This window comes from Heliangelus exortis, chromosome 12 (assembly GCF_036169615.1).
Source record: "Heliangelus exortis chromosome 12, bHelExo1.hap1, whole genome shotgun sequence".
NCBI lineage: Eukaryota > Metazoa > Chordata > Aves > Apodiformes > Trochilidae > Heliangelus > Heliangelus exortis.
The window spans coordinates 7,909,776-7,935,521 of NC_092433.1; the positions used below are offsets into that span (position 1 = coordinate 7,909,776).

Genomic DNA, 25,746 nt, shown 5'->3' on the forward strand with positions numbered 1-25,746 from the left:
ACTATTTAGTCATTAAAATATTTTAAAAGGGACCTTTAGTCTCAGTATAGAAATGTTGTGGTATTACATGTAGTTTTTATATTTATTAAAGAATTTCTTCCATTATGCTTCATCCCTTTGGAGACTTCTTTTTGCAAAACAAAACACCAAAAAAACCCCAAGCCCCAGAAAATCAAACTAAACCAAGCCAAACAAAAGAAAAAAAAAATCACCCCATAAAGCAACCAACAACACCCAACCCCAAAACTCCCAAGCATTTATATAGAATTGCTTCATTCTGATAGAATGGGTGTATATCGACTGATGTGTAATTTTGTGAATTTAGGCTTATTACTGGCTTAGCTTTTCTGCAGCTCTCCCATATTTCTCACAGTCTCCTCCATAATGGTGCTGAGATACTTAAACCAAACCGTGGTTAAGGATTGTTGGATAAAAAATGCAGTATATCCTTCTGTTGTTTACAGTCAGTGTACCACCATTTTGATTGTCTTCATTTGTGAGGGTGAACCATGTAGCTTGTGTCCATATTTGTGTCTTCGAGAAAACATACATGGGCAGATTGTTCACTTTTTTGTTGTTCTGTTTCCTGATTCCTTTTTTTTTTAATAACAAATGGAACAACTCAGATCTTAATGAATAATCTAATGAAGTGTTTGTTAGTACTTTTTGTTTCTGAGCTGCCCTCCTTTTCCAGATGTTTCTACTTTTGTCCATCTTATGCTTCTCTACCTATTTCTTACATGGGGGGGATAAATCTTGGTTTAAAATTATTTTACTGAGGCAAAAATGTAATTGAAACACATTGGGATCAATACAAACTAAATAAGAAACCATGAATTATTTTTCTAACCCACCAGGTGCTAATATCTAGGCACTGGTATCTCATGAAATACTGTAACAATTTTTCTTCTGATGAGTAAGTATTTCAGCAGAAAGAAAAACATGTTTTTCTTTTCCCCATGTTCATTTCTGTACAAAGAATTTTTTTGACCCTTCTGTCATTTTTTTTTCCCCTCAGACTCATCAGAGTCATGCCCTTTTCTATTAGATAAGCACAGATTAGTAATTAGCTATTGTTTCTATATAAAGGAGTCCCCACCTCCTCCAATGCACAGAAATGCATTTATTTAGAGTGGTTCTTTTACATAAAACACCTTTTTCATACTTAAGAATTGAGGGCTAGCTCTGTAAAGTACCTTCATCAGGTCACTAACATGCTGAACTTTGAGACCATTCAGATGTTTAAGAATCTATTTCAGCTGCTATGAGGCTTCCCCCTCAGAATTGTTTGTGCTACTTCTCTTTTTAAATTATAAATGCAGAAACAAAAAATATGGGTCAAATGCAAGTTTGATAATCTCTCAAAGAGTAAGGTCTGTGTCTGCAGTTCCTGCAGTACAGGAGATGTGGAAGGGAAGGCTGTGATGTGCTGCTCTTCTGCAGGCCTGGGTGAACACGTGTGCTCCCTGTAGCCCAAGCTCTGCCTTAAAATGCCAGGTTTTTGTTGGACCATTTATTCTGGATTGGCAACCAGAGATATTTTTCTTGATGCAGGTGCCATTATAACAATCAATATGAATTTCAGCCCCATTTTGATTTATATCCAAAGAATTGATAGAAGTGCAAACACTTCTTGGAAATGGAAGCAAAATTGTGTGCTGTGCACTCCATGTATTGTTAATGAGAGCCTGTAGCTCCCTTGCTTCATAAAATTAAGTACTTAAAAATAAACCTGTGTACCAGCATCTGATACAAGGAAAATAAAAGTAACAGATTGAGTACTCTCTGACAGATCACTCTTTGATTTTGGGTTGTATGTATATGAATGTTTAGGGACATTAAACAAAAATGATAGTTACTTCTGTAGCTAAACTATTCAGAACAACAATTTTAAAAAAAACTTGTGGAGTTTTTTTGCAGGGTGGTGGTGTTTTGTTTTTGAGTTTGTGGGGTTTTTGTTTGCTTTTTTTTTTTTGTTTTTTTAAATCTGGATAATTTATTTCTATTTTGTGAAATTTCATAGTACATATCATGTGGTAACAATGACTTATGCTCTTCTCAAGCAACGTTATACTGTAAGAAACACTTAGTTTAAAGATGTTATCTGTGATTTCAAAAATTTACCTTTTTTTTCCCCCCATTTTTTCTCAGCGTCTTGTGGAAGCTGCAGAAGATGCTTACCTGAAACATGAGTTTGATGCTGACCTACAGGTAATTGATAATTATTTCCTTTAATATTTATAATCAGAGTATATTATAATATTTTACACAATCGCTTGCTTGAAGAACTGGTGCAGAAAGCCAAGCATGTGAGTAATAGAAGGATGCTGATTACAGAAAATGGAATTAATGAAGGTTAGCTCAGTATTTGGATAGTTTATGTATTTAGTGTTTGTGTGTCAGGGGACCAAGCAGGTGGATTTTTTTCTCTTTTAGAGATTTCATTTAAATTCCCTGCATGTCTGCTTAGGTCAAGATTTTTAAACACAATAATTAGCAGCATGTTTCATTGCTGCAATGTACTGGCAAGGAATTGCTCAGAAGAGAGTTGAATTTGCAGATGGGGTGGGACCCGCAGGGATGGGATTAGTATGACCTTGATTTGTGTGAATGGTTTGCATTTGTATCCCAGTGTAGAGCAGACACCATTTATTCTCTTACTCAGAAGCCCTTGGAGCCATCGCGTTATTGTCTCAGAATGTTGCCTTTAGGAATAGCATCTGAGGGAGAAACACTCTGGCAGCTCACAGTTAAAAACCTTTAAAAGAAAAAAACCTTTGCTTAAGTAAGATACATAATTAAAAGCTAGGTTATTTTTGTAACCAACTAAGCTAAGCTAAAATTGAAAGTTTTATAGGAAGTGTTACTGAAATGAGTAAATACCTCCTTACCTTTAATGAATTCCTATACCATGGCTTCTTGAATGCCATCTTAAGTGGAATTTTGTTTACTTTGACCCTAGCTATCTAGATTTTATTTGAAAATCCTCTGTGAATATTTACCATATGTCCACTTAAATTTTGAACTTAAGCATTAAGGGAAACAAGGACTTTTTTCATAGACTTTTTCCCGATGCGTGTATCTAAGAAATACATAGATCTGGGAGTTCTCTTTTCTGATTTTACCATGGTTACTTCCAATAATCACAAAACATTTTATTTTAATGAAAATATGATGCAAATGACCTATTTCTGTGCAGAAAAGAAAAAAAAAATTTTTTTCACAGCTAAGGATAGAAATTGAGTTTAGAAGGCTGTGATACTGGGACCTGTGAACCTGTTATAAAGGATAAAACGAGTACATTGAAAGTGGTAATTCATGTTATTGTTGTATTCAGTGATGCTGCCTTCTGCATTCAAATGCTTTAGAATTCTGTTCCATTCAAGCCTTGCAGAGGTACGCTGCATTTTATTATTTAAGTTTAAACCTTGAAGAAATAGAAGCTGTTTTCTGAATAAATCAGAGGCACACTTTATAGAAGATTTTTTTAGAGGTCTGCAGTAAGTGCTGCTTCACTGCAGGGTAGTTCTCACTTTGACCAAGTCCTTCATTTGCTGAGGCTTTGAAGATATTAACACTTTCAGGAAGCCAGTTAAAAGCCATTTGTGTCAGCAGCATTAACAGGACAATCAAATCTTTGTGTAGAGCTCTGTTGTTTATTACTGTCACGGTCCATTAAAGCTAATCAATTGTTAATCTTGGTTTCAGCGACCCCTTTGCAACCCCTTGCTGGGTGATTGTTGTTCTTTATCAAAAATCTCATAATACCATCTGCTCAATATAGAATAATGGCCAGAATGAGTTGATTGTGTACATTCAAGTGGAGGGGGACAGAAGGCTTGTGTAACATACACTGTATATAATTCTACTATCAAAGAGGAAATTTTTGGCATTTGTAGTGCTTCGACTGATGTGTGGAAGACAGGATTAAATGCTTAGAAATAGTGGTGTGTGATACAGCACAAGTCTGCACTCCTTGTGCTCAGATAGTCTGGAAATTCAGAAAGCACACAGAGAGAGCTTTGTGCTTTTTATTGGCCCAACTTCACCTTCGTTATCTTAAGGACAATATAGATAATATTGTGTCAGCACATAAAAAATATATAAGCGCAAAATAAAATCATATTAATATTGTTATTCACTGTGAAAAAACCCCACCAACTTACAGAAAATAATAGCTGGGGAAGTTCAGGTTTGGGCATTGCTGAAGAGCTTGCTCAGTTAGACCTGAGTCCTTCTGGGCATTTATCTAACATTATTATTTTCATCCTTAGTTATTCTATAGGTATTCTAATCAATATGGTGTAATGCTGTAGAATGATCTAAGCACTCAACTGTCTATCTCTGGACTGAGTCATATGTACTGTGAACACAAACCTTGTGCTTATAAACATAAATAAAATTCCCAGTGAATTGAAAGAACTAAATCAAATCTGGTAGTCTGATCTTTAGCTCATCAGCATTATATATTGCAAGTTTGAGTAATGGCCAAACTAAGAATCAGTCAGAGCTGACCTTAAAGATTTACCCTGCTGTACCTGGGCTTTGGGAGATGCTCTTTTTTCTGCTGGGGATGTGAACCAAAGGCTGGATTTTTAGGAAGTAAATAAGAACCCACTAAATGTTACTTATATTTGAACCTTTAACAAAATCCAGGGTTTTCTCACATGGTGGGTATGGTTTCAAGTTATTATGTGTTATTAGAGACTTCAAACTGTGGCTGAGTTACTGTTTTTAATCATGCCTATAAATGTATTTGGGGATATAAGATAAATTATTAGTAGTGTTGCTGGAGCAAGTTGTCTTGCTGCAATATTTCTACTGTCTTAAAGGATAGGTCATCTTGCTTTTTACTGGACACTGTCTCTGTGCTTGCCTCTGTTTAAAAGTAATTCCTTGTGATTTTGTGGCTTTAACATGATGAAAAAATCAATATAGGGGCCAATTGCCAAGCAGAGACCCAGTAAAACGAGTGGATATTACAGGGTTTAGATCTAAATTCTACAGTGATTCTATAACCATCTTTTAGTTTTGTTGACTTAATTGTTTGCCAGAGAAATTTTGGCTGAAAGATAAAAAAGAGGGTAACATCGTCTCTTAGCAGGTGATCTATTTAAAAGAAAATTCAAATAATTTATAATTATGATTAACTGAAATTTGGCCTCTTGATCATTAACTTCCTTTGTGCTTGGGTTTGTGTTTCCTGAGATATAAACTGCCTTGCTGTGATTCACAGAAACACCGTGGTGGAGTTTGTGTTCAGACTCCTGGAAGAATCCCTGAAATGGAAAACTCTTCCTGAAGGTGTCTGAATTTGTTGCAAATGCAGCTGATGGAACTACAGAGGTTTAGAAGCTTTCTGCTCCCACCACATTACTTAAAAGCACTAGAAAGTGGTCACAATTCGGTGTGTAAAAATACAGGGATGTGGTACCCAGCTGAATCTCTCATGTAGTTTCTAGTGAGGTTGTAAAGCACATAAACTGCAGCCATGTGGTCTGTCCTGGCACCTAAGTCCTCTGAAATATTATGTTAGTTTTGTGATTGTACCTGAGCTCTCAGGATAGAAATGCAGCAAGTGGTGTTACTGTCTGAACAGCGGCCTGGGGGGGGGGGGGGTTAAGATGTATTACAGCACTCTACTGGTTCTGGTTTTCAGTATTCTCAGGAGGTGGATGCTCAGCAGTGGAACTGATGCTGGAGTTCCCAAAGGAGGAGTAAGAGCAACTTGCCCTTTATAAAAAAATTATAGTAATTGGTTTCTACCTGTTTTTTTTCCTTCTGACCCTAATGACAGGAGGAAGTAATACAGAATTGCAGTATGATTCCTGCTTCATCTGCTGAACCATTTCATTATGCATACACATTTGCAGGGTACTTCTTTTATTTTCTGTGGTAATTAAGTTCATTAGTTCCCTCACCTTATAGTCTAGCTGGGTTTTCTCTGCATGTGTGAGTGATGTAATAGTAAAAGAAAAAAAATTATTTTTGCTTTAATAGAATCAAGTGTAGTGAATTGTTGATGTTACCTACATTACTACCTAATTATTTTTTTTTTTTTTTGCCTGTTGTAGTTTCACTCTCTCTATAAGATAGGATAGGTTCAAGAGCCTAATACTTTAAGATGGTTGACCTTATTTCACTTTTATGTCTCAAGACTGGGAGAGGATTAATCAAATAGCTTTTAGGAAAGGATTAGTTTCCTTTAAGAATACTCTTAAAGTTAATTTAGTGGGATAATGGTATAAGGCTGCTTTTCATTATTCATTTTTTTTGATCTATAACATATGGCGAAGTCTTAAAGAAGAAGTTTTCAAAACTATACCACAGTTAGGTACCTATGTGCCCAATTTTGCTTTTAACTCAATTGTATTTTATGTCCTTCAAAATCTCATCCTTACTCTTAGAGTATATGTGTTTATTATAGAATAAAATCTAGTGAAATAAGCAGATGGCTATTTAAGGAATTCCAGTCTTTTACACAGGTGAATGATTTACTTTTAAAAACGTATTTGTTTTTTTGAAAGTCTATAAAAGATGAGAGTTCAAAGGCTTAGGACAAAACACACTGAGCAAAAGAAGGCTGAGGAACAGAATTAATCCAATTGATAAACTCTACAGCTTCTAGGTGTAATCCTGCAGGTGTTACTATTACTAGTTTGTTGTTGTCTTTCAAGGTCAGCTACCTAATTTTTAGTAATTTTTATATTCAGCTGCTAGATATTTAGCTTAAATATAGACATAAAAGTGTTACTTAAATTGCTGCTGCTTATTAAAAAATTCTGACCTAAAGGTTTGAGTAGTATAATGATACCATGAAAAAATTCTTAATGATGGATTGTTAAATATTTAGGTATTTAATTAAAGTTTAGTCAAATAGATGGTAATTATATTGACATTAGTTACTGGAAAATACAGGGACAAAAGATAATTGAGAATAGCTATTCTGCATTCTTTAAAAACTCCTAGTATAATACATGCATTACTTTCATGTTTAGTATTTCAGAAAAGTCTGTTTGCCTGTTTATTGTCTCACTAATTTTGAATGAGGCACGTGGTAACTAGATTTACAGTCTATTGGTATAAATATTTTTCTGGCTGTTACAATAATGTCCACAAGACTGAAATCAGGTCTTAAAGTGTCCTGAACATCCAGAGTGGAAAGGGAAGTTTGTTGGACTTTAAGCTTCTGAAACTAAAGATTGAAATGACTTTTTGAAAAGTGCATTTAAAGCCGCAGTGGAACATCTGAAGTTAGTGCTGCTTGGATTAGGTATCCAAGCTGCTTGCTTTGTAAATCAGGAATCAGACTTTTTAAACTCCAGGGCTGGAAACCTAATATGACCTCTGACAGCCTGAACCCTTTTTAGGCTTTGTTTGAAGTATTTTGCAGACCAGAGTGCTCTCAGCTAGGCCTTTCTAAGAAGGCATTAGGGAAGGATCCTTAACTAGCATCAATGTAAGCTGGTAGCTTTTCACAGCAATATGCTGTGAAAAGTCTTTAGTCTTTATTTTGTTTTATTTTTTTCCTTTTTAATATTTTTTTTCCTTTCAGAAAATACTTTTATACTTCATCTTTTCAGTTCTTAGTTTAGCATTATTGCTGCTGATTTCTGTGAGCTCAAATTAAGGACTTCTCCACTGCTCTAATACCAGAACTGCAACAAATTGATTTCCATTTTTTTTACCTCTAAGGGTAAGCCCGTTCAGTGAAGAGCACTTTAGCTTTTCTACTCTTTCCTTTCTTTTCTTTATTTGTTGAGGCTGAGAAGAGGAAAACAAAAATATGGAACTATTGAGACATCAGTGAATACAGATGTTACTGGTTAGGAATTCTCTGGAATTGATGCACGTGTAAGGCAACCTTCAGAGCAAGACTTGCACCTCCCTTCTGCTCTGCGTGCATGGCAGGGATTAAGTATCAGAAAGAGCTTGTACAGAGAAAGAGGGGCTGTACACCTTTTGGGTTATTTTAATCACCAAGCTATTATCTGTTTTCTGCCTCTGTGGTAAGTGAACAGAAAAAGAGAACAATGTTTTATGAAGCCAGAAAAATCTCCGTGGCTAATAACATTTTAGTTCATTTTCTAATGATGATGAACTTTCTTAATATTTTCATTTTGGAGCTTTGCAGAATTTTTTTGATGAGGGAGGGATTTTAAAATTTTATTTTAAAAACAATTATGATGTGTGTGATTTTAATTACTACTCCCATTTCCACATTTATATCTTTCTATGAAAGATTTCTACTTGCAAACAAATCCAATGTAAATGACAAGAACTATTTTATTTTTCTGTGTGTTCATAACTTCTGTTGACAAATATTGAGTTTGATATCTAATCACAGAAATGCAGTTTAACTTACTATCTCAAACAGAGGTGGAGATGATTATTTTTCTACAAATTCATAATTTCTCTGTTGTAAATAATTGTTTGGGGTTTTTTGGTGCCACCCTGGCCTGTGTAAAGGAGTCATCAAAAAGGAACAGTAATTCTCTCCCTGTTCACTTCAATAGGTGCTCTATCCATGTGGGGTTCAACAGCAAAAGAACAGGGAGCTGTGGTCTGAATTTACTGTTGCAAATAACATGCTCTGCTTCTGAGAACATTTAGCATGGAGTTCTGGAGATTCATTCTTCTGACTGCAGTTATAGGACTCTTCCTTCTGGTACCCTTAACAGGTTAGACTCATTAAAGAGCTACCAGAAACATTTGTTTTGGCAGTTCTGAATTTATTCCTGCCTACCTCTCAGGTCGTAGAAATCACTATCTGGAGTGTGTGAAGTCTTTATTGAAGAACACACTACAAATAAATTTCTACCCATCATATGTGGACACAGTGCTATTTGTCTGGTGGTATCTGCTGCAAATCTGAAACCTAGGTTTGTCAGAGAGGTCTGTCACTGGGGAGACAATTTTGTGTTCCAGAGATTTTTCATTTTATACTTATTTGTCCCTTTGTTATGTTTGCTTGTTATCAGGAAGGAGAAGAAAATAGCTTTCTCATCCCACGAGTGTTTTCAAAATTTCAAGTTCTTTTAAATATTGAGATACCCCAAAGTTTTTCCTGAGCAAGAGAAACCTCTGATTTGAACTTAGTCATAACCAAATAGGTGGGCCTCTCAAGCTATGAGAAACCTACTGAAATGGCTTCTCTAGTGAATATTGAATTATTTATATGATGTGAAGCTACTGCAGCAGAAGAGTTTGTGAGACATTCAGCTCAGAAGAGCCTGATGGATGGGGCAGTTGCTCTGGATCTGACAGTCCCTGGTCTGAGGTTCTGCTCTGATTGTGTCAGAGGGGGGTTTTGAACTGCAGCACAAGGCTTTTCCTCCCTGGCACAAGAAATGTATTGGAAAGAAATGGCATGGAAAGAAATGTATTTTCCAACACTAAGAAGACTTATAGGTCAGCTCTAACACCACTTCCAAGGTGGGAGAGTAATTATTTACATACACATAATACATATATTCAGGTTTTCCTTTCCCATGTTCAAATCATTAAGTATTTCCAGGTTGCTTTGTTATGCCCTTGGTAACCATCTTAGAGACATATTTGAAAGAAATAAAAAAAGAGGTACTTCCATATTTAATTAATTCACAGATTAAGAAGTTCTCATTAAAATACTGATAAACCTCAGTGCTTGCAACACAGAATTCTTTCTTCTATTGTTTTTGCAAAACAATTATTTAATTTATAAAACAGGTAGAGGAATAGGTTGGTATTGTTCAGATAAAGGGATAATGATGTAACAGAAGGAGCCACTCAAATGGAAAAAAAAATGTTCACTTTCAAGCAGAAAAAAAAAAAAAGATGTTATGAATCAAATTTTTAGCAGAATATCAGTAACAATGCTGCAGCCTTAAAATTAGATTAAAAGTTGTCATATCAAGCTGGGAGTTAGTGTAAGCTTGCAAGAATTTTACTTCGGGCTTCAAATAAATTTCCTCTTTCAAAATGCTTGACATTCCTTCCAAAATGCCCAAACCACAACAGCTTCTGCCAAAGCTGTTCAGTCAAAATAGCACATGATCCATGCATGCCACAATTTCTAATTGAGACGCTGGCAACTTTCTCTGCCTTTCAGAGCAGACAGTTGGGTTTGGGAGGGAAGATGAGCACCAAGTCTGGTGCTCTGGTGCTCATCTGGACACCAAGTCCACTGGGTTGGGCAAAGATGTAAGAGTGGCAGAACAAGTTTAGTCAAGCAAGGAGAAACTGAAGTTTGGGAAATGAAGGCTGTGGAGAATGCAGAAGAAAGGAGAATCATTGCAGTAAAAGTTCAGGTGTCATAAGGCTGTAAACTGCAGGAAAGAAGTCAGGAGAAGTAGAATTAACTAAGAAGTAGAATAAGGTGTAAAGGCAAAGCTATTCAGTGTTAATATACTTGTGTTTCAAGAGTACTGACAGTAACCTTTTTGCAAGTCTCTCTAAAACCATTACCTTTACTGTTAGTGAGGTTAAAATGGAGAAAATGTTTTCAGCTACTTAAAAAATATGATTAAAAAGGCAAAACCCTCTTTCCTCCATCCTCTTCCATGTTAGATTATGCAGCTATATAAACAGTTAGAAGCTGCATGTCGTAGGATTCATTATAAAACAAAAGAAACCTTCAGAGAGAGTAAGAGTAGGTAACATTTAAGTACCACTTCAAAATGGGTTTCAGAGCAGCTTAGCAAAGCAAGTTTGTGCAGGGGTTGGAGTAGGAACACTGCATAGGAGAGGGGGAGAAATATCACAGTGTTATTGAAAAACGTATGTTCCTTGAGATTGTCATAAATTTCAGAGCAACTTATTTCATCATTGTCAGAGTGAACAGAGATGATGTATTTAAAAATGTGCCTCTAGTAGACCTTTCTGGGACTATCAATATCCAGTTGTAGCAGCAGCTACAGAGCCAGAGAAAAGGAGAACTGACCGTGCAAGAAGTTAGAGTTGCCATTGCTTAATGGATGCTGGATTGGTGGTAGGAAACACAAATTTGGTATTACAAATCACCTCAAATCATTTCACAGTGGGCAGTCTGACTTGCTTGTCAGGACTTGTGGCCTAGAAATTAGTGATCATCCCTCTCTCAGGGGACAAAGAAAAAAAAGAGAAAAAAAAAAGAACTTGTCACCCTCAGAAAGTGCTTTCTAATTAGCTTTTTGCTTTCTGCTGCAGAAAAGGTCAGCTGCTCGGTGGCTTGAACTCTGAGCCCTGTGCCTTTTGCCTGCCTGGCAGCAGCCCTGAGCAGCTCCTCTTTCCTTGTTCAATCCTTGAGTCCTGTCGGGATCACAGTGCATGTTTCAACAAAACATGTGCTTTGGTTTAGGCGATACCGAAGGAGAGGTGACAGTTCTGAGGATTTTGATCCTATCAAGATTCATTCTGAGAAACGCAGCTCTGGTTTATCTTCCCTTTACCTGTGGATAGTCAGTACGTGTCAGACAGCAGAAGCAGGAGGTGATGTTCCGTGGTGGTTCTCTTCTGATTTGTTAAGACTTCTACACCAAAGGTGCCCAGCATGGTCTATTGTCAAAACTGCACGTTTGAGAGGTGTGTTTTGCCAGAATGATGTGCTTCCTCAGCTGCCTGGGAAGTAGATTTCAAAGAATCTCTTTGAAACACCTATTTAAATCTGTATGTAGCTCTATGTATTATGTATCTATGTGTAGTTTCTGATACATTGAAAGGACGAGATGCTAAGGTGCTTAGAGATGCAGGCAGTGCTGGAGTTAATGTTTTTATTTATAAGGCTCATTGGTCAATGATACTGAGCTCTTTCCTCCAGGAAAAAAAGATCCTTAATTCATTCTTGCAAAATTCAATGCCCTATTGTTCTCACTTTTCTGAAGTCACTGTTTATAACATTGCTCTCCTTTCCCCTCTGAGGAATAATATAATTTATTGGAGCAGTTCATTCATAGTCAATGTGATATCTATCTTTTGGGACAGAGATACTTTCTGCATGATGTACACACTGTTAGCTTCAAACTCTTCCTGTTTGCTTCATGTGAAAGGGTTTGTAATCAGGAATATTTATGCATCCTGGTACTCAGTTGTGCTGTGCTTGCTGTTTTCTGCTCTTTGTAGAAAATTAAACTTTTTTTTCTTTTTGGCTCACACCTACCTGAAAAGCAAAAGATTTTAGAATATTACCCTATGGATTTATGATTACCAGGCAGATAGCCAGTAATAAGCAGTGATATCTGATACCACAGCCCAGACATTCTCTGCTTTTTTCCACCTTTTTTCTATTATCTTTAGGTTTAATAACTATAAATGGAAGAAATAAATGGCAGATCATCTTTTCTCTTTTTGTGGTTGGTTTTTTGCTTTGTTTTGTGTTTTTATGTTTTTTTTTTTTTTTGGTTTTTTATATTAAAGATCATATATTCTTCCATATTTAGGAACAGGCAAATTACTGAAAAGAGTGGAAGTAATCTGGGCTTATTCATTTTAGTGAGAGCAGCTTTTTTTTTTTTTTGCTGCACAACAATAATTTTTAATGGAAATAAAAGTATTAAAGATTTAATAAATATATATGAGAAAGGCAAGATAGTCACTAAGCAGTTCAGAGCCTTAGATGAGGTCACATTTCTGACTCATGTAGTACGAGAGTGAGTAAATCTTAGATGATCATTGTGCAAATATTTCCAGGGTATTGTACGTACTGCTTAGTGTCAGAAAAAAAGTTTTCTTGCCTTTGCCTTATTAGAAAGATACTGAGTGAAAACCAGCTACATTCATACCTTAACACTTCAGTTGTGTGTATTGCTTGTTTTTTTTCTGAATCTCACATAATTGCTGACTACAAAATTAAAATACCAAGTTCATCATTTCAATCCCAAGATACAACTTGCTTTAGACTTCTGCTTTGTCTCTAATTGTGGTGTCTTTGTGTTGAGCTTCATTAACTTGAAACAGAAGGAGCCTCTGCTTTTGTGTTGAAGTTAATTAAAGCTGGTAATGATTATTGTCTGAAAATTTTCTGAGTTTGAGTAGGTTATTTTGCCTCTGCCTCTATTTTCACGCATCATTTCATCAATCATGTGGTTGGTCGATTCATAATATACAGGATTTGTGTGGATTCAGTGAGGTATGGGAGGCTTATCCTAAAAATACACGTGCACATTTGTTTAATGGATAGTTGAAAGCTCTTGCTTGTGAAACAGTTGTTTTTTAAACTCAGATTTTTAAAAAAATTATTTGGAAAAATAATAGGTAATAGCACACACAGAATAGCTATATCAATATCAAAGGCCACACTTAATGGCTTTCTGTATTTTTAATATAAAGATGGAAAAACTCAAAAATGACAATTGTGTGATGATTTGTAACAGCTTCAGACTTAGACATGCAATCTTCTGATCTGTATTCTACACACTATTACAGTTTTGGCTATGACAGTATGATAATTGATGTTTAATTTTGTTAAAAGTTCTGCATTTCAACCTTATGTGTATTGCCTGATGCACACATCTTTGTCACTGTCTTTGTGAGCCACTGGGGGAGATGTCCTGCTTTCACCAGGGTGTTCCTCTTGGTGAAAGATCATCTTTAAGATCAGGCCCAGGGTATTTCAACAGAGTGCAGTGGGTAAATAGGTGAAATGAAAAATAGAGGATGTACTTGCCTATGGGAAAAGCTTGAGAAAAGTGATGGTATGTTCCTTGAAAAATCAAAGAGGCAGAGTTTGAATTAGTGTGTGTGTGTGGTTTATTAAACAGAAAAAGGTCAACATTACAATAACAACAGTGTAATTTATCATTACATTTTATGTTTCATATTTCAGATTTGAAAGAACATGTATACAGCTAAAGCTTCCAGACTGTTTAATTTAGGTATACAAAAAAAGGCTTGGACACTTATTCTGTGTCCAGTTAGCTCTTTGAGATGAGGAGCATGTATTGAGAGAAATATGCCCATGCATCCAAAATGTGGTTATCAAAGATAATAATGAAAGGGTTAATGGGCATTCTGTGTCAGTGTGAAGCTCCTGCTGACAAAGTCAGGTCTAGAGCTTTCAGCATCTTAGTGGAGGTTTTGGGTGTAGGGCTGGCAAAAACCAGCTGATTGGCAGCAAGGGGAGATCTGCTACAGTTTGTGGGAGTTGTGAGAGCTTACACTTGGTTTGTGATTATTTTTTTTTTTAAAAAGGATATATGAAATAGTTGGGAGGTAAAAGGGTCTGGATGGAGATCCCCTGAGGCTTCGAAAGGCTGTGGGAAGTCTTGGAAGCTCCAAGTGCTTTCCAACACTTTCTCTCAGTCCACTGATGTACCTTGTCACCCTAGCACAGCTCTGCACTATTCTGCGTGGTCTCTTTTCTGTCACCCTACCCTTCTCACCAGTGTGCCCAGCCCATATCTCCCTTCTCCTACTTCACATTCTGCCCCCACGGCAGCGGCAGCAGCAGCAGCGGGAGGGAACTGCAGAGCCAGGGTAGGGATCTGCTCCGGGGAAGCCTCTGCTATAGCCTGACTTCACTCTCTGCCATTGGCAGCACGGGCTCTCTGCTGCCCTGGGTGGTTTTGCCTGTATCAGGCACAGTGCCTTGCTGTTGGGTGATCTTCCATGAGAATCTTTCATAGAAAGCTCTGTACACTGGACCACTTCAGAACCCTGTAAATCTTTTCCTGTCAAGTCTTCTAGTGCATTTGTGTAGTAGCTGGAGATCCAGCTCTTTGCTGCAGAAACTTCAGAAATTAAAAGCCCCATGAAGTGTCACTGTGGTAGTGTCAGTGATTTATGATGGGAGTGGGAATGTTCAAAGTTAAATGCACAGCTCTCAGTGAAGGGATAAATCCTATGTTACTTTTTGAGAATTGTCCCTATTTTTACTGAAATTCCAGTACGGTTAAGTGGCTGTTAAAGTAGTTCTCTGGAGTTCAAGGAATTATTCTTCTCCTAGAAATCCCCAGATTTCCATGCTTTACCTGCCAATAACATATCAATGATATGAAATGGCATAGTAAGGAGTTGAAATGTAAGATGGTGTTTAAAAAATTCTTGATTTCTATACCTGCTCCACTTCTCTGTTGCATTCCATGTCTCAGAATTGAAATTTTCTGTAGTTTTTATAGGCTCTATATTTATTGGGATCTATTACAGGTTATGGAAAGGGAAGTCTCCTAAAGACTAATAGAAATTCAGAAAACAAGAATGTGTATCATGTACTACAAAAATATTTGAATCCCAAACTGTTTGTCATTTTTGGTCCCAGTTCTGCACTGAATTCCATAAAACAACAGCCCACCAATTAGCATCTACACTTATTCTGACAGGTAAAATATATTATCTTTGTGTCTTTGTCGGTTTTTGTTTGTTTGGTTGGTTTGGTTTTTGTTTGTTTGTTTGTTTTTTGGGGTTTTTTTTGTTTGGTTGGTTTTGGTGTCTGGAGACAGAGCTGTTTTAACAAGGCCCCCTTGCAGTGCTGGTAATCCGTGTTTTCCATGTTGCTGCTTTTCACTTTAATCCCAGGATGATACTTTCCAGTAACACTAGGGACTGGCTGGAGCAAAAGCCATTCAGCCTTGGTAGCTTTTCTCCATCCATTGATGAGCTGCTTTTCTGCCCACCCCTGATGTTTCACAAGTTTTTCCTTCATCCTATAATAACACAGGTTTTACCTCAACTTCATATTTTTTCCTTGGTGTGTGAGAAGTGGGGTTGTTGTCCAGGCCAAAGCATTTCAGATAATTCAGTTTTGCCTTACACAGGTGACTCAAACCCCAGTACTTATTATAATGAGAATGATGCTGGTGTATTGGGGTGAATCTAGATAGGGACAGGACAGACGTTACGGGATAGAAAACTTCTTGTTTCTTGTCTTGCCCTTTCTTCTCAGACCTCAGTTCAGCTCTGATTCTGACTGGTACAGCGTTTCAGCAGTGACAGATCCTGCAGAGCACAACCGAGGGCTGCTGATGGTTTCATTGCCTGTCCCCATGGCTCTTTGTCTCCTTGAGTGCGGGAGCTTGCTCACCCTCTGAGCTCTTGTTTCCACATCAGCCTTGACAATAACTTGTGAACTTGATGGGTCTTGCACCTCAGCCTGTGTGTAAATGAACTCCAGAAGGAAAGTATAAAAACTGTGTTTTTTTCAATTGGGCTTTATAATGCTATAAACAGTGACATCATTGTATACACACACAAATATATAATGATGGATCCAGCAAATACAGTCTTGGATGTTGGCTGGAAAATGTATGCTCCAGGCCCAGATTTAATAGGAGCTTTCATATTCCATTCTTGAAATATAAAGCCAGCATTTTTGTCTATTTTGACTTTTGCATTAATAAAATGAGGTCAGGAAATCTGTTAAAGTTTATCTTTAAAAATGTTTTCAACCCAATCACCTTATTTTAAAAATAATTTCCGTTTGTTATCTTCACATTATAGTAGATAGTGTTTCCTTGTGATTGATTCTCCGAAGGAAAACACTAACAGATTCCTGTAATTGATTATACTTTAATGATACATAATGGCAAGTTCTGTTTTCCATTATTGTTACCCTACACGCTGAGCTGTAACTGACGCGATACCAGAATGTGTATTGATATACAATCGATTTAGGAACATTTTACCAGTTGAACTCTCTTGCATTAAGTATAAACATGTCTCCACCTCTTCAACAAAAGCGGTCACGGACACGCTCGGGGCTCTGCGGATGGTCCGGTCCGGTCCGATCCTTCAGCTCCTTGGGGCTGGCAAAGCCAGCGCTGCTGGAGACCGGGGCAGTCATTGCTGCTGGCTTTCGCAGGTGATTACGGGTGGGAGCCGACTCGTTTTGCATTTCAAATGTTTCATTTGAATTACGTTTTTTCTTTTCAGCAAATGATCCTCTGTTCCCCCCCACCCCCGCACACCTCACCCCACACACACCTCGTCGACTGCGAATAAGGTGGTTGATGATCTGTAAGTGTTGCTTATCTTCGTCATCGCTCTTACCTGGTCGTTTACTGCTGTCCCCTGCCTATCGGTGTAAGTGTGTTTAGACGGCAACCCGTGCCGCAGGGATCCGTTCCCTGCTTGTGCCTCTCTCCGACTTGTTGGAACCCCGGGCTCTGCACAGCTCCGTCCTGCGGCGCAGCGGCCGCGCAGCTGAGCGGTAGCGCTGGCTCATGTGGCCTGTCCTAACCAAAAGGTTGCGGGGAAGGTCCGACGAACGATCCAGCACGAATAGGTGGCCTGTGTGGGAAAAGAAACAAGTAGATTTGAAAAAGCTGATTTAAATTTTGGGTTTTGCGGGTGTTTCAGAAAGGCAGACAGCTTGTTGGCTACTCAGCAGACAGGTCCAGGAGATTTACATCAAGGTGGTAATAATGAAAAGCTGGTGATGTACGATAGGAATCATAGAACGATTCTGGTTGGAAGGCACCTTAAAGATCATTTAGTATCAATGCCCAGTAGGGAGTAAACTTCTTTTCACTGCGATTAGGGTTGTAGTTAAATCTTACAGTTCTGTCAAACTGCGCCAATGAATCTCATTTGTTGTAACGTAAATCAGCAGTTATATTATTGAAAGGATAGAAATGGACAAGGATTGCACTCTCCTGACTTAGAAAATCCTTTCTTTTCTAGGGATTTCAATTCAAGCTTTCACATCATCAGCCATATTATATAAGCCAGTGTGGGGTTTCTAAACGAACAGTTTAAAACCCCACAGACCTTGTTTGAACTTTGTAAATTTCCGTGTTTGGCAGAATCAAAATGATTTCTAAAAATCTGCAATAATTTTATGCTTCAGCTTTAAAACTGAAATTTTATTTTTATATAAGAGGAGTTGTTTCCAAAGTACACAGACACTTCTGTAAGTTGAACACTGAAGTAGTGAATGATGACTGTGAACAGATTTTGTATTTTATTGCAAGTTACATTAATTTTTAAATGTTTTAAATTATGTAGTTGTTTATATCTGCATTAACATTCACCACTTCAGTTCTGTTAAATATAGTTTAAGTATTAGTTTAATGGCTCTGTGTATGACACTGATTGCAGTTCAAATCTGCCTGCATGCTGTTCTGAACTGCTTATAGTAATAGCAGTGTTTGTCACAGTCACTTTCCTTTCCATCTTAGTCACAGGCAGAAATATCAATTAATATCTACTTATGCTTATGTGGTTCCTGTGTGCAGGGATTATTAGAGAAATTATTTTACTACCAGAGAGCAGTTTCAAGACGATAAGAACTGCAAATACAAAAGCAGATTAGGTTACTTAAATGGCTTTTTCAGTGGTGATACTTGAAGACTCAGGAATGCCTGTAGTATCTCACACTAATTTTGGAATATAATACACAGTTTAGTTTCCTGTTCATTTTTTGTAATAGAGGAACTTGTTTTGACCTGTGATGTAAAATTTATGCCCTAGTGCTATGTGTTCTCCGTTCAACCCCACACTGCAAACCCAAATTCTATGTGTTTCTTTAAAAAACTAGTTCCTAAATAGTTACTTAGACAATGTTCCTTTTTTTCCAACTGCAAAATGATAAATAATACGTAACTAAAATGGAACTTGGATCAAGAACTCATCAGCTCTCCCTAATACTATAATTCTATAACTTTTCCTCGGCAGTGAGCTTGCCCCAGGGAATCTGAACGACCCTCAGGAAATCTGTTCCTGCAAATACGTCCTCTCCATTCATGGGGAATTTCCAAAATGTCCGATCAGGGAACTTTTTAAATTTTATTTTCGCAGTAAAAACATGCACTCGTAAAAGCATATCAAGTAAATGTTGGAAAACATCACCAAGCATCTAAATGACGGATGAAAGTGCTCTGTTCATACACTTTTTAGCTGAAAGCCAGTGGTAGCTGACCCAGTGTAGCTGGAACCTGTGCATACATAAAGAACAGATCACAACTGCTGAAGATTTTCTTAAAGCCAGCGCGATTTCTTCGGGACAGCCAGACCCGAACCCATCGGGTGCAGCCGCAGCCCCGGGCAGGGGCGGTGGGGGCATCGGGCAGCCGCTAGGTGGCGCTCTCGCCCCGTCCCGCCCGCGCTGCGCCCCGAGGCCCCGTCCCGTGGCTTTGCAGCTACTTTGCATTTTTATAAAATTAAAGTTACAATATGACCCCGTTGTTTATAGGATCCCTTCCCTCCTCAGTAACGTTATACTTGTTTATAAATATTTCCAAGCTCTCACTCGACTTTTTTTTTTTTTTTTTTTTTTTTTTTTACTTTTTCTTGGCGGTTGTGTTGCAGAGCTGCTTCGCGCTCCCATTTTTTCCTTCGGGTGGAATTCAGAAACTCTCGACTCTCATCTGCTTTGCTCACTGAATTCACAGCCACATATGCTGCAAGGCCCTCTGAATCTATTTTTTAACAGTTTACAAAGAACTTCACCTTTGCATTTTTTCTGTACCGGATACAGTAGGAAGCTCTTGAAACTTGTTGTATACTCAGATTTTACCACTGGCAGCCCCAGTTGTCATGGCATTTCCATGAGAGTTACCTGTCCATAGATGCCCATCCCCAAATGTGCATCTTTCTGGATTTTCTAAGCCAAGTAATTGATGAAGAATAAGTGTAAAAATGTTTGAGTTATTTGACAATACAGGAAAAGAGAAAAAGAAAGCAAAAAACCAAACCAACAAACAAAAAAACAAACAAAACAAATCCCTAGAAGCTCCTACATAATAAACTTGGAATATTTCATCATCACAAGGCATGATGCAGTCCTGGCCCTCAATATAGCACATTTGAATTTCTCTGAAATTGTAGAACAATTGAATCTCATAAAAGGAAATGTTGCATCCCAAATGGGTACACAATTAAAATATTAATTTTAATTTTTAATTTAAAAAAATTAATTTTTTTAATTTTTAAAAAAATAATTTTATTTCCAAATTAATGTACATTTAAAGAAAATATAGAAGAATTCTGAGTATTTGTATAAGAACCACTCCTTTCTGAATTTTGGTGTGTGAAAAACAGTGGTCACTTGTTTCCAGAGAAATGTGTAGATATTCTGGAATTTCTTTTAAAATGATCACTCATAATTCAATAAGAAAATGCCTCACAAACTTGACTGTCTCCCAAGACAAGGAACTGAGAGGTTTTTTTATGACGTCAGTAACGTTGGACAAATGAGTCCTCAGATGTTGAAAACATCAGCGTTAGAGATAAATATATCCTCTTTGGTTGGTAAGAGTGAGTCTGTAATCTTTTGTTTGTCTGACTTTGATAGAGCCTTCGATTTAGTGATTTTATTACGTTTTTCCATATCACATCAAATACTTTTATTGCATCTTTAAATGCACATGTGAAATAGCTTCTCTGTACTGTAAACTGCTTGTATCCCAGCCAGAGTCAATGGAAGTCACTTGCTTGAAAAACACACAGTACATATTTTGTAAGTAAACTGCAACAACCTGTGAATAACAAGACTGAATAACGATGGAAAATTATAGGTCTATAAAGACTTCCTGCACATTCAATTAAGTTAGAGTTAGATTTATCTGAAAAGCACAGAGGGATACATCCACTGAGAAAGCTCTTTGTGCCCTGGTTATATTCTTAGAGGTGAGGATTGTGGGTGGGGTTCCATGTAAAGAAATGTGGTTGGAACATCAGAATGTATCAATACAGGAAAAGATTTTAGTGCGTAAAAAATTGTTGGTAAAGAGGAGACTGGATTATTTAAATAGAAGTAGAGCTGTCTTTCTAGAAAATTTATAGACTGTGTGTGGCTAAAAAGTATTGTTCTGTTCTTTTTAGGAAAAAAACCTCCAAACTATTAGTGGTTTATGGAATTAACAGCCACACTACATGTGGACCAAAGCATAGAGCTGAGGGTGCATGGGGAACCCTTATTGTTTCCATATCTCTGGATACTAATTGTGCAACTTGAAAGTTCCTCTATTTTTTTTTTTTTTTCTCTTTTTTTTCCCCCTTTGTTATTTGCAGTGGAATGATTTAATTTATTTGTTTCTCTGATGAATACTTAATGTCTTTCACATGTCAGGGAGGGCACAGTCCGTGACTCAGCGCTCAAGTCTCCTCACTGCAGTCAGTCTGCAGCAGTGCAGTGAGGAAGCTTTTTGTGGTCATTAGCAAATGCTGACCTCTCTGCTTGTACACATTGTCTTGACCATGCAGTTGTTGGAGGGCAAGTTAAGGGGATGTGGTTAAATTGGTCTGCAATTTTATTAACTCACTTGGGGCCATAACAGTTATTTATTAAAGGTCACTGTAAATCCATTCCCTCCTGATATCAGATCTTCTGTTTATAATCCCTTCCCAATAAACTCCCCATTACTTCCTTTTTCTATGAATATTTAAGTGGTGAGGGTGAAAAGTGTGTCTTCTCCAGCTTGTACCTGGAGAAAATAAATCTTTTACAAAGCTCTATTGGCTCACACAAATGTGAGAAAGCTTTTAGTTTGCTTCTCCCCAAGGGGCACTGGCTGGCAGCTCCTTTTGTCAGAGTAATTCTCTGCTCTTGACTGGAGAGCTGCACTTGGAGGGTTTGCAGATGCCAGTTTTGCTGAGGAGCCATCATCTGCAGAAGGGGCAGCAGCTCCTGGGCAGTCAGTGTGCACACACCCTCTCTTTGCCCGTGCCAGGACCCTCACCCCATACCCATTGCCACCACGGCCAGCTCTGGTGGGGAGCAGCTCTCACCCCTTATGCTCCCCGAGAGCAATCCAATGCCAGCTGAGCTTTCCTTGCCTCTCCCAGCCACCAGAACAGTGGGTGCTGGCAGGTCCTGCTGAGCCCAAGAGGTGTACAGTGGCTCCAGCTGCTCCTGCAGCTGCTCCTCATCCAGGTGAGACTGAGCATTGCTGCTCTCTCTGCAGCAACCCCTTGCTGCTCCTGGGGGGTTTGTGTACTACAGTTTGAACACCTCTTATATGTGCTGTTGTCACTTATAGAAAAAAAGAAATCTGAGTACGCAGGACAGCTTTGCATTCTGTGGTAAAAGGATTTTTCTCTGTAATGTTTCCCCATCTTGGAACGATGGGGAAGTTGCCCATGTCAGGAAACTCCTAGTCTGGCAATAAACTGCCTTACTGATGCCACCTTGCAATAAAAAGGGAAAGGGGGCAGACTTTAGTACAGGGGTTTCCAATCCAATAATTTCATACAAAACCCTGTAGTAATTCTTGCAGTTTGGACAAATGCAAACATCAAGACTGTGGCTGCTCAGCAGAAGGAGGCAGTGAGTTGCTTACAGCACAGGGCTGCTCTGTGCTGTTGTACCTGGAGCTGCAGAGCAGTGGGCAACAGGCCAGCACTGGTGTGTTTCTTGTGGGACACCTCAGAGCTTGTAGGGAGCACCAGGGTGGGATCAGGTTGTGCTGTACAAGGATGAAAGTGCATCTGTTGTCAGAGTTGTGTGCATGTGTGGTTTTTTCCCCAGAGATTTTGACAAGTTCTCCCTCCACACCCCCAAATATTAAGTCAGAATGCTCTTCTCAGGTGTGAAAGGGCTGACATTTTGGAGGAAATTTTTAATCTAATAAAGTCTTATTCAAGTATTAGAATTTGCAATAGCATAACTGTTCATATAATCAAGCCAAATAGTACAATATACTGAGTTTCAGAAAAGACAGGAGAATACATGGTCAAATGTTTTTTTGAGTAAAGAGTGGGACAAGGAGGTTTATTCCCCTGTTTGTGCTGGTATATAACTCAGAGGCTAGTTAATGCCAGGTAAACACTAACCATAAGTGCAAACATATCTGGTTAAGAGACAGGCATTTTTTCCAGAGTTTTTATAGCCCTTAGTATGATGAACCTGGTTAAAAATAGTACAGAATGACAGCATATGACAGTTGATGAGCTGGTGAATATAATCAATAATCTATATGTTTGTGTGGTTTTTTTCTTATCTAACACCAGCAATAACCTAGGGAGTAGAGATTTAGGGATCATTTGAAATAAAAATACAATTATACTTATTATCAGAGTAGGAAGCTGTGATTGGAATTATCAGTTTTGTAAAATAACTTTTTATATGCTGTTTGTAGTATCACAATAGAAGTAATAACAATGCTTCTATTTTGGGAATCATACAGCAATAGACTGCAGAAGATGGCAGCTCAGGACAGTTTAAAGCCAGCCTTATAACTAAGTGTTGGGTGAAATGATTAGAAACATCTGAGTGCAGTTTTTCTGTGACACCCTTCCTATGACACAAGTGGTGTAAAATTCTGGTCTGTCTGCAGAGCCCATGGCAGTGCCATGGGGAGGGTGTTAGCTGGCATCTTGAAAGCAGAAGGTCTGTGTAGAATGCTGTTTCTTCCTCTAATGCTGCAGGCTCTTCTCTTAATGTTAACTACCTCTGGCAATAGTACTGTGCAGGCAAGGTAATGCAGCCTCCAGCTCAGTTTCTTGTTCTTTGCATTACAAGAGATGTAATGGGCTGTGGGCTGCCCTGGGCTGTGTTGTCCACTGTAGTTATCCTTAAAGGTGAGGTTGCCTCGAATTCAAAGTCAAATGAAGGATTAAAGAATGATACTTAAGTCACTCAGGTACATTCCACTCCTTATCTATTCAGGAGGCAAGTGCAACTTTGGGCAGAGTAAGACCAATTTCTTTTTGTGTGCTTTATTCCTTATGTCTCTTTTTTCTGTAGTCTCACTTTCCCTTAATGTTAGCACGTTCCAGGGCACACCAAATTCAGAACCTGAGAATACACAGCAATGTAGCACTCTTGCATATTGCAGGTAAATGAACACCACTGAAAGCATGTGCTTGCAAAGCTTTGCAAACCTTATGTTATAACTTGTGGAACCATGCCAAGCATTAATGGGCTTCAGCTATCATTAAAAGCTAAATTTCCGTGAGATTTTTGGTAAGGTTCACAAAACTCTTCGAGCAGATTTGAGGCCCAGTGCAGTAATCTGAGGACTGATTTATTGTTCTGTATCAAACTGAAAAGGTTTGGGTTTCATGTTTTCAGCAGTACAGCAAGTGAGCTTTGAAGATTTTTAGATCAGATCCTGATACACAGCTTGGAGCAAAATCTAGAGTGAGCCAGAGTAGAAACTGCTGCTTCTCAAACCACACAGATAAAACCTGCATATTTTTTTTTCCCCCCCAAATCTCTGTATTGCATGCCTTATGTACCGATAATAGTTTGTTATTATTTTAGAAATTTAGGCAAATAAGTCTTGCCAAACAGCCTTCTGAGAAAGAAATGAAAAAGAGAATGAAAGGAAATAGGTAAGAAGAAGCTGTGAGCCAACCAGCCTCAGAATCACATTGTGAAATAATACAGCTAAAATATGTGCATGGTAAATAGTGTGACATCGAAAAATGAAACATTCAATATCACAGCCAGAGGAGGAAAAAAAAAACAGCTCCCCAAATTGAGTTCTGGCAGTATGTTCAGAGTGTCAAACAGGCATATGCTTGATTGCAGTTTGGGTGGAGAGAAAGGAGGTCCAGAAAGCTCTATTTCAGGTTTTTTGTCGGTATTTTCCCACAGTATGAATTAATCACATCTAACAATAATTATATACTCGCAACATTCTAAATTCCTGTATAAACTGTGGAAAAATGTGAAGATGTTTCCAAGGCTGGAGCAGCTTTAACAATGAATCTGTATATGTGCTTTTGTAATTGTTTGTTGTGCGTCATATTCAAACCCAGATATGTTCTGCAGATTTACTCTTCTGTGCTTTGATGGTGATTTATGCTCCTAGGGAAGCAGTTGGGTGAAACTGTGTCTCAGAAATGTGGAAGCTTAATATAAATAAATTAAATACAGGCACTCGATTTAAGTGAATCACAGCCTTTTGACGTTTATAATTTCAACACATGATTGTCACCAGCTCGTCAACTTCTGTGACTCATGATGATGCTTAAGCTATTGGCTTGGTAGAAAATGGAACAAGTAAGTTGCTGGGTTTTCTTTTTAAGCTATTCTAGGATTTCTTCTGGCTTGCATCCATGCAAGTGAGAGAGATTCATCGATACTCACAACATACTAAGAAGCTGTCTTATTACTTATCATTCTGACTGATGATGCCCTGTTTAGCTTGCTGGTAAATGTTAGGTCAAATGAAGAGGTTCTTCCAGGCTTTGAGATACAGGCAAGTATTTGTTTTGTTGCTGCTAGAAATACAATCATTGCCTTACTACCAATAGTGACATTATTTCAGCAGGTAAAGAGCACTGAATTCTTCCTGTTGTGTTACTCTTGTCCAGAATCAGAAAGTGTTGTGCAAGCAACTGTGTGAAGATTTCATCCAAAGGGAACCTGATAGGAAGTGAAATAAGTGTGATCACAAGGTACAGATGCTGTGTTCAGAAATGGCAAGTTTCAAAATGCTCACGTAGGGAATCTGGAGCAGTACTCTGCATTATTGGTGGTGGTGTATATCAGATAGAGGATCTGTTGATACTGAAGTACCAGTAAGGCTTTGGAGGGCTAATCAGGCTATGAAGCATTCTTCATTAGGCAATTTCAGTCCTGCAAAAATAACAAAGGTGATAATTCCCAACAAACAGGTAGGGAATCAAGATTGATCTCTCCTCTGAGAGATACAAAATCACTAGGATTTTGAGCTGGAAGCACAGGAAAATATATTTAATGTGAACTATGAGCACCGCTCACCTCTTTGGCCACTGCTGACTGTATGAATTCCTGGGACTTGTTAAGAACTTCTGCTTCAAAGGAGGACTGAAATTCAAAATGGTTTCACCTTTTTGGGCATACTCATACAGAGGATTTGGGGAATGGGTATTAAAATGTGCAGCTTGAAATCCTCTTGATTATTCTGCACATAAAAGTGGTATCAT

General features: G+C 38.0%; 1 protein-coding gene across 2 annotated transcripts in view; it reads left to right on the forward strand.

The window, feature by feature from the left end:
* The window catches only part of CACNA2D3 (calcium voltage-gated channel auxiliary subunit alpha2delta 3), a 383,322-nt gene that overhangs the window by 120,102 nt on the left and 237,474 nt on the right, over window positions 1-25,746 (forward strand). For both annotated transcript variants that reach the window (XR_011728222.1, XM_071755835.1), the window contains exon 4: window positions 2,152-2,211. Coding sequence is in view for 1 of the 2 variants with exons in the window: in XM_071755835.1 (XP_071611936.1) it covers window positions 2,152-2,211 (60 nt within the window). In the remaining variant the exon portion in view is untranslated. The remainder of the gene's footprint in view (window positions 1-2,151; window positions 2,212-25,746) is intronic.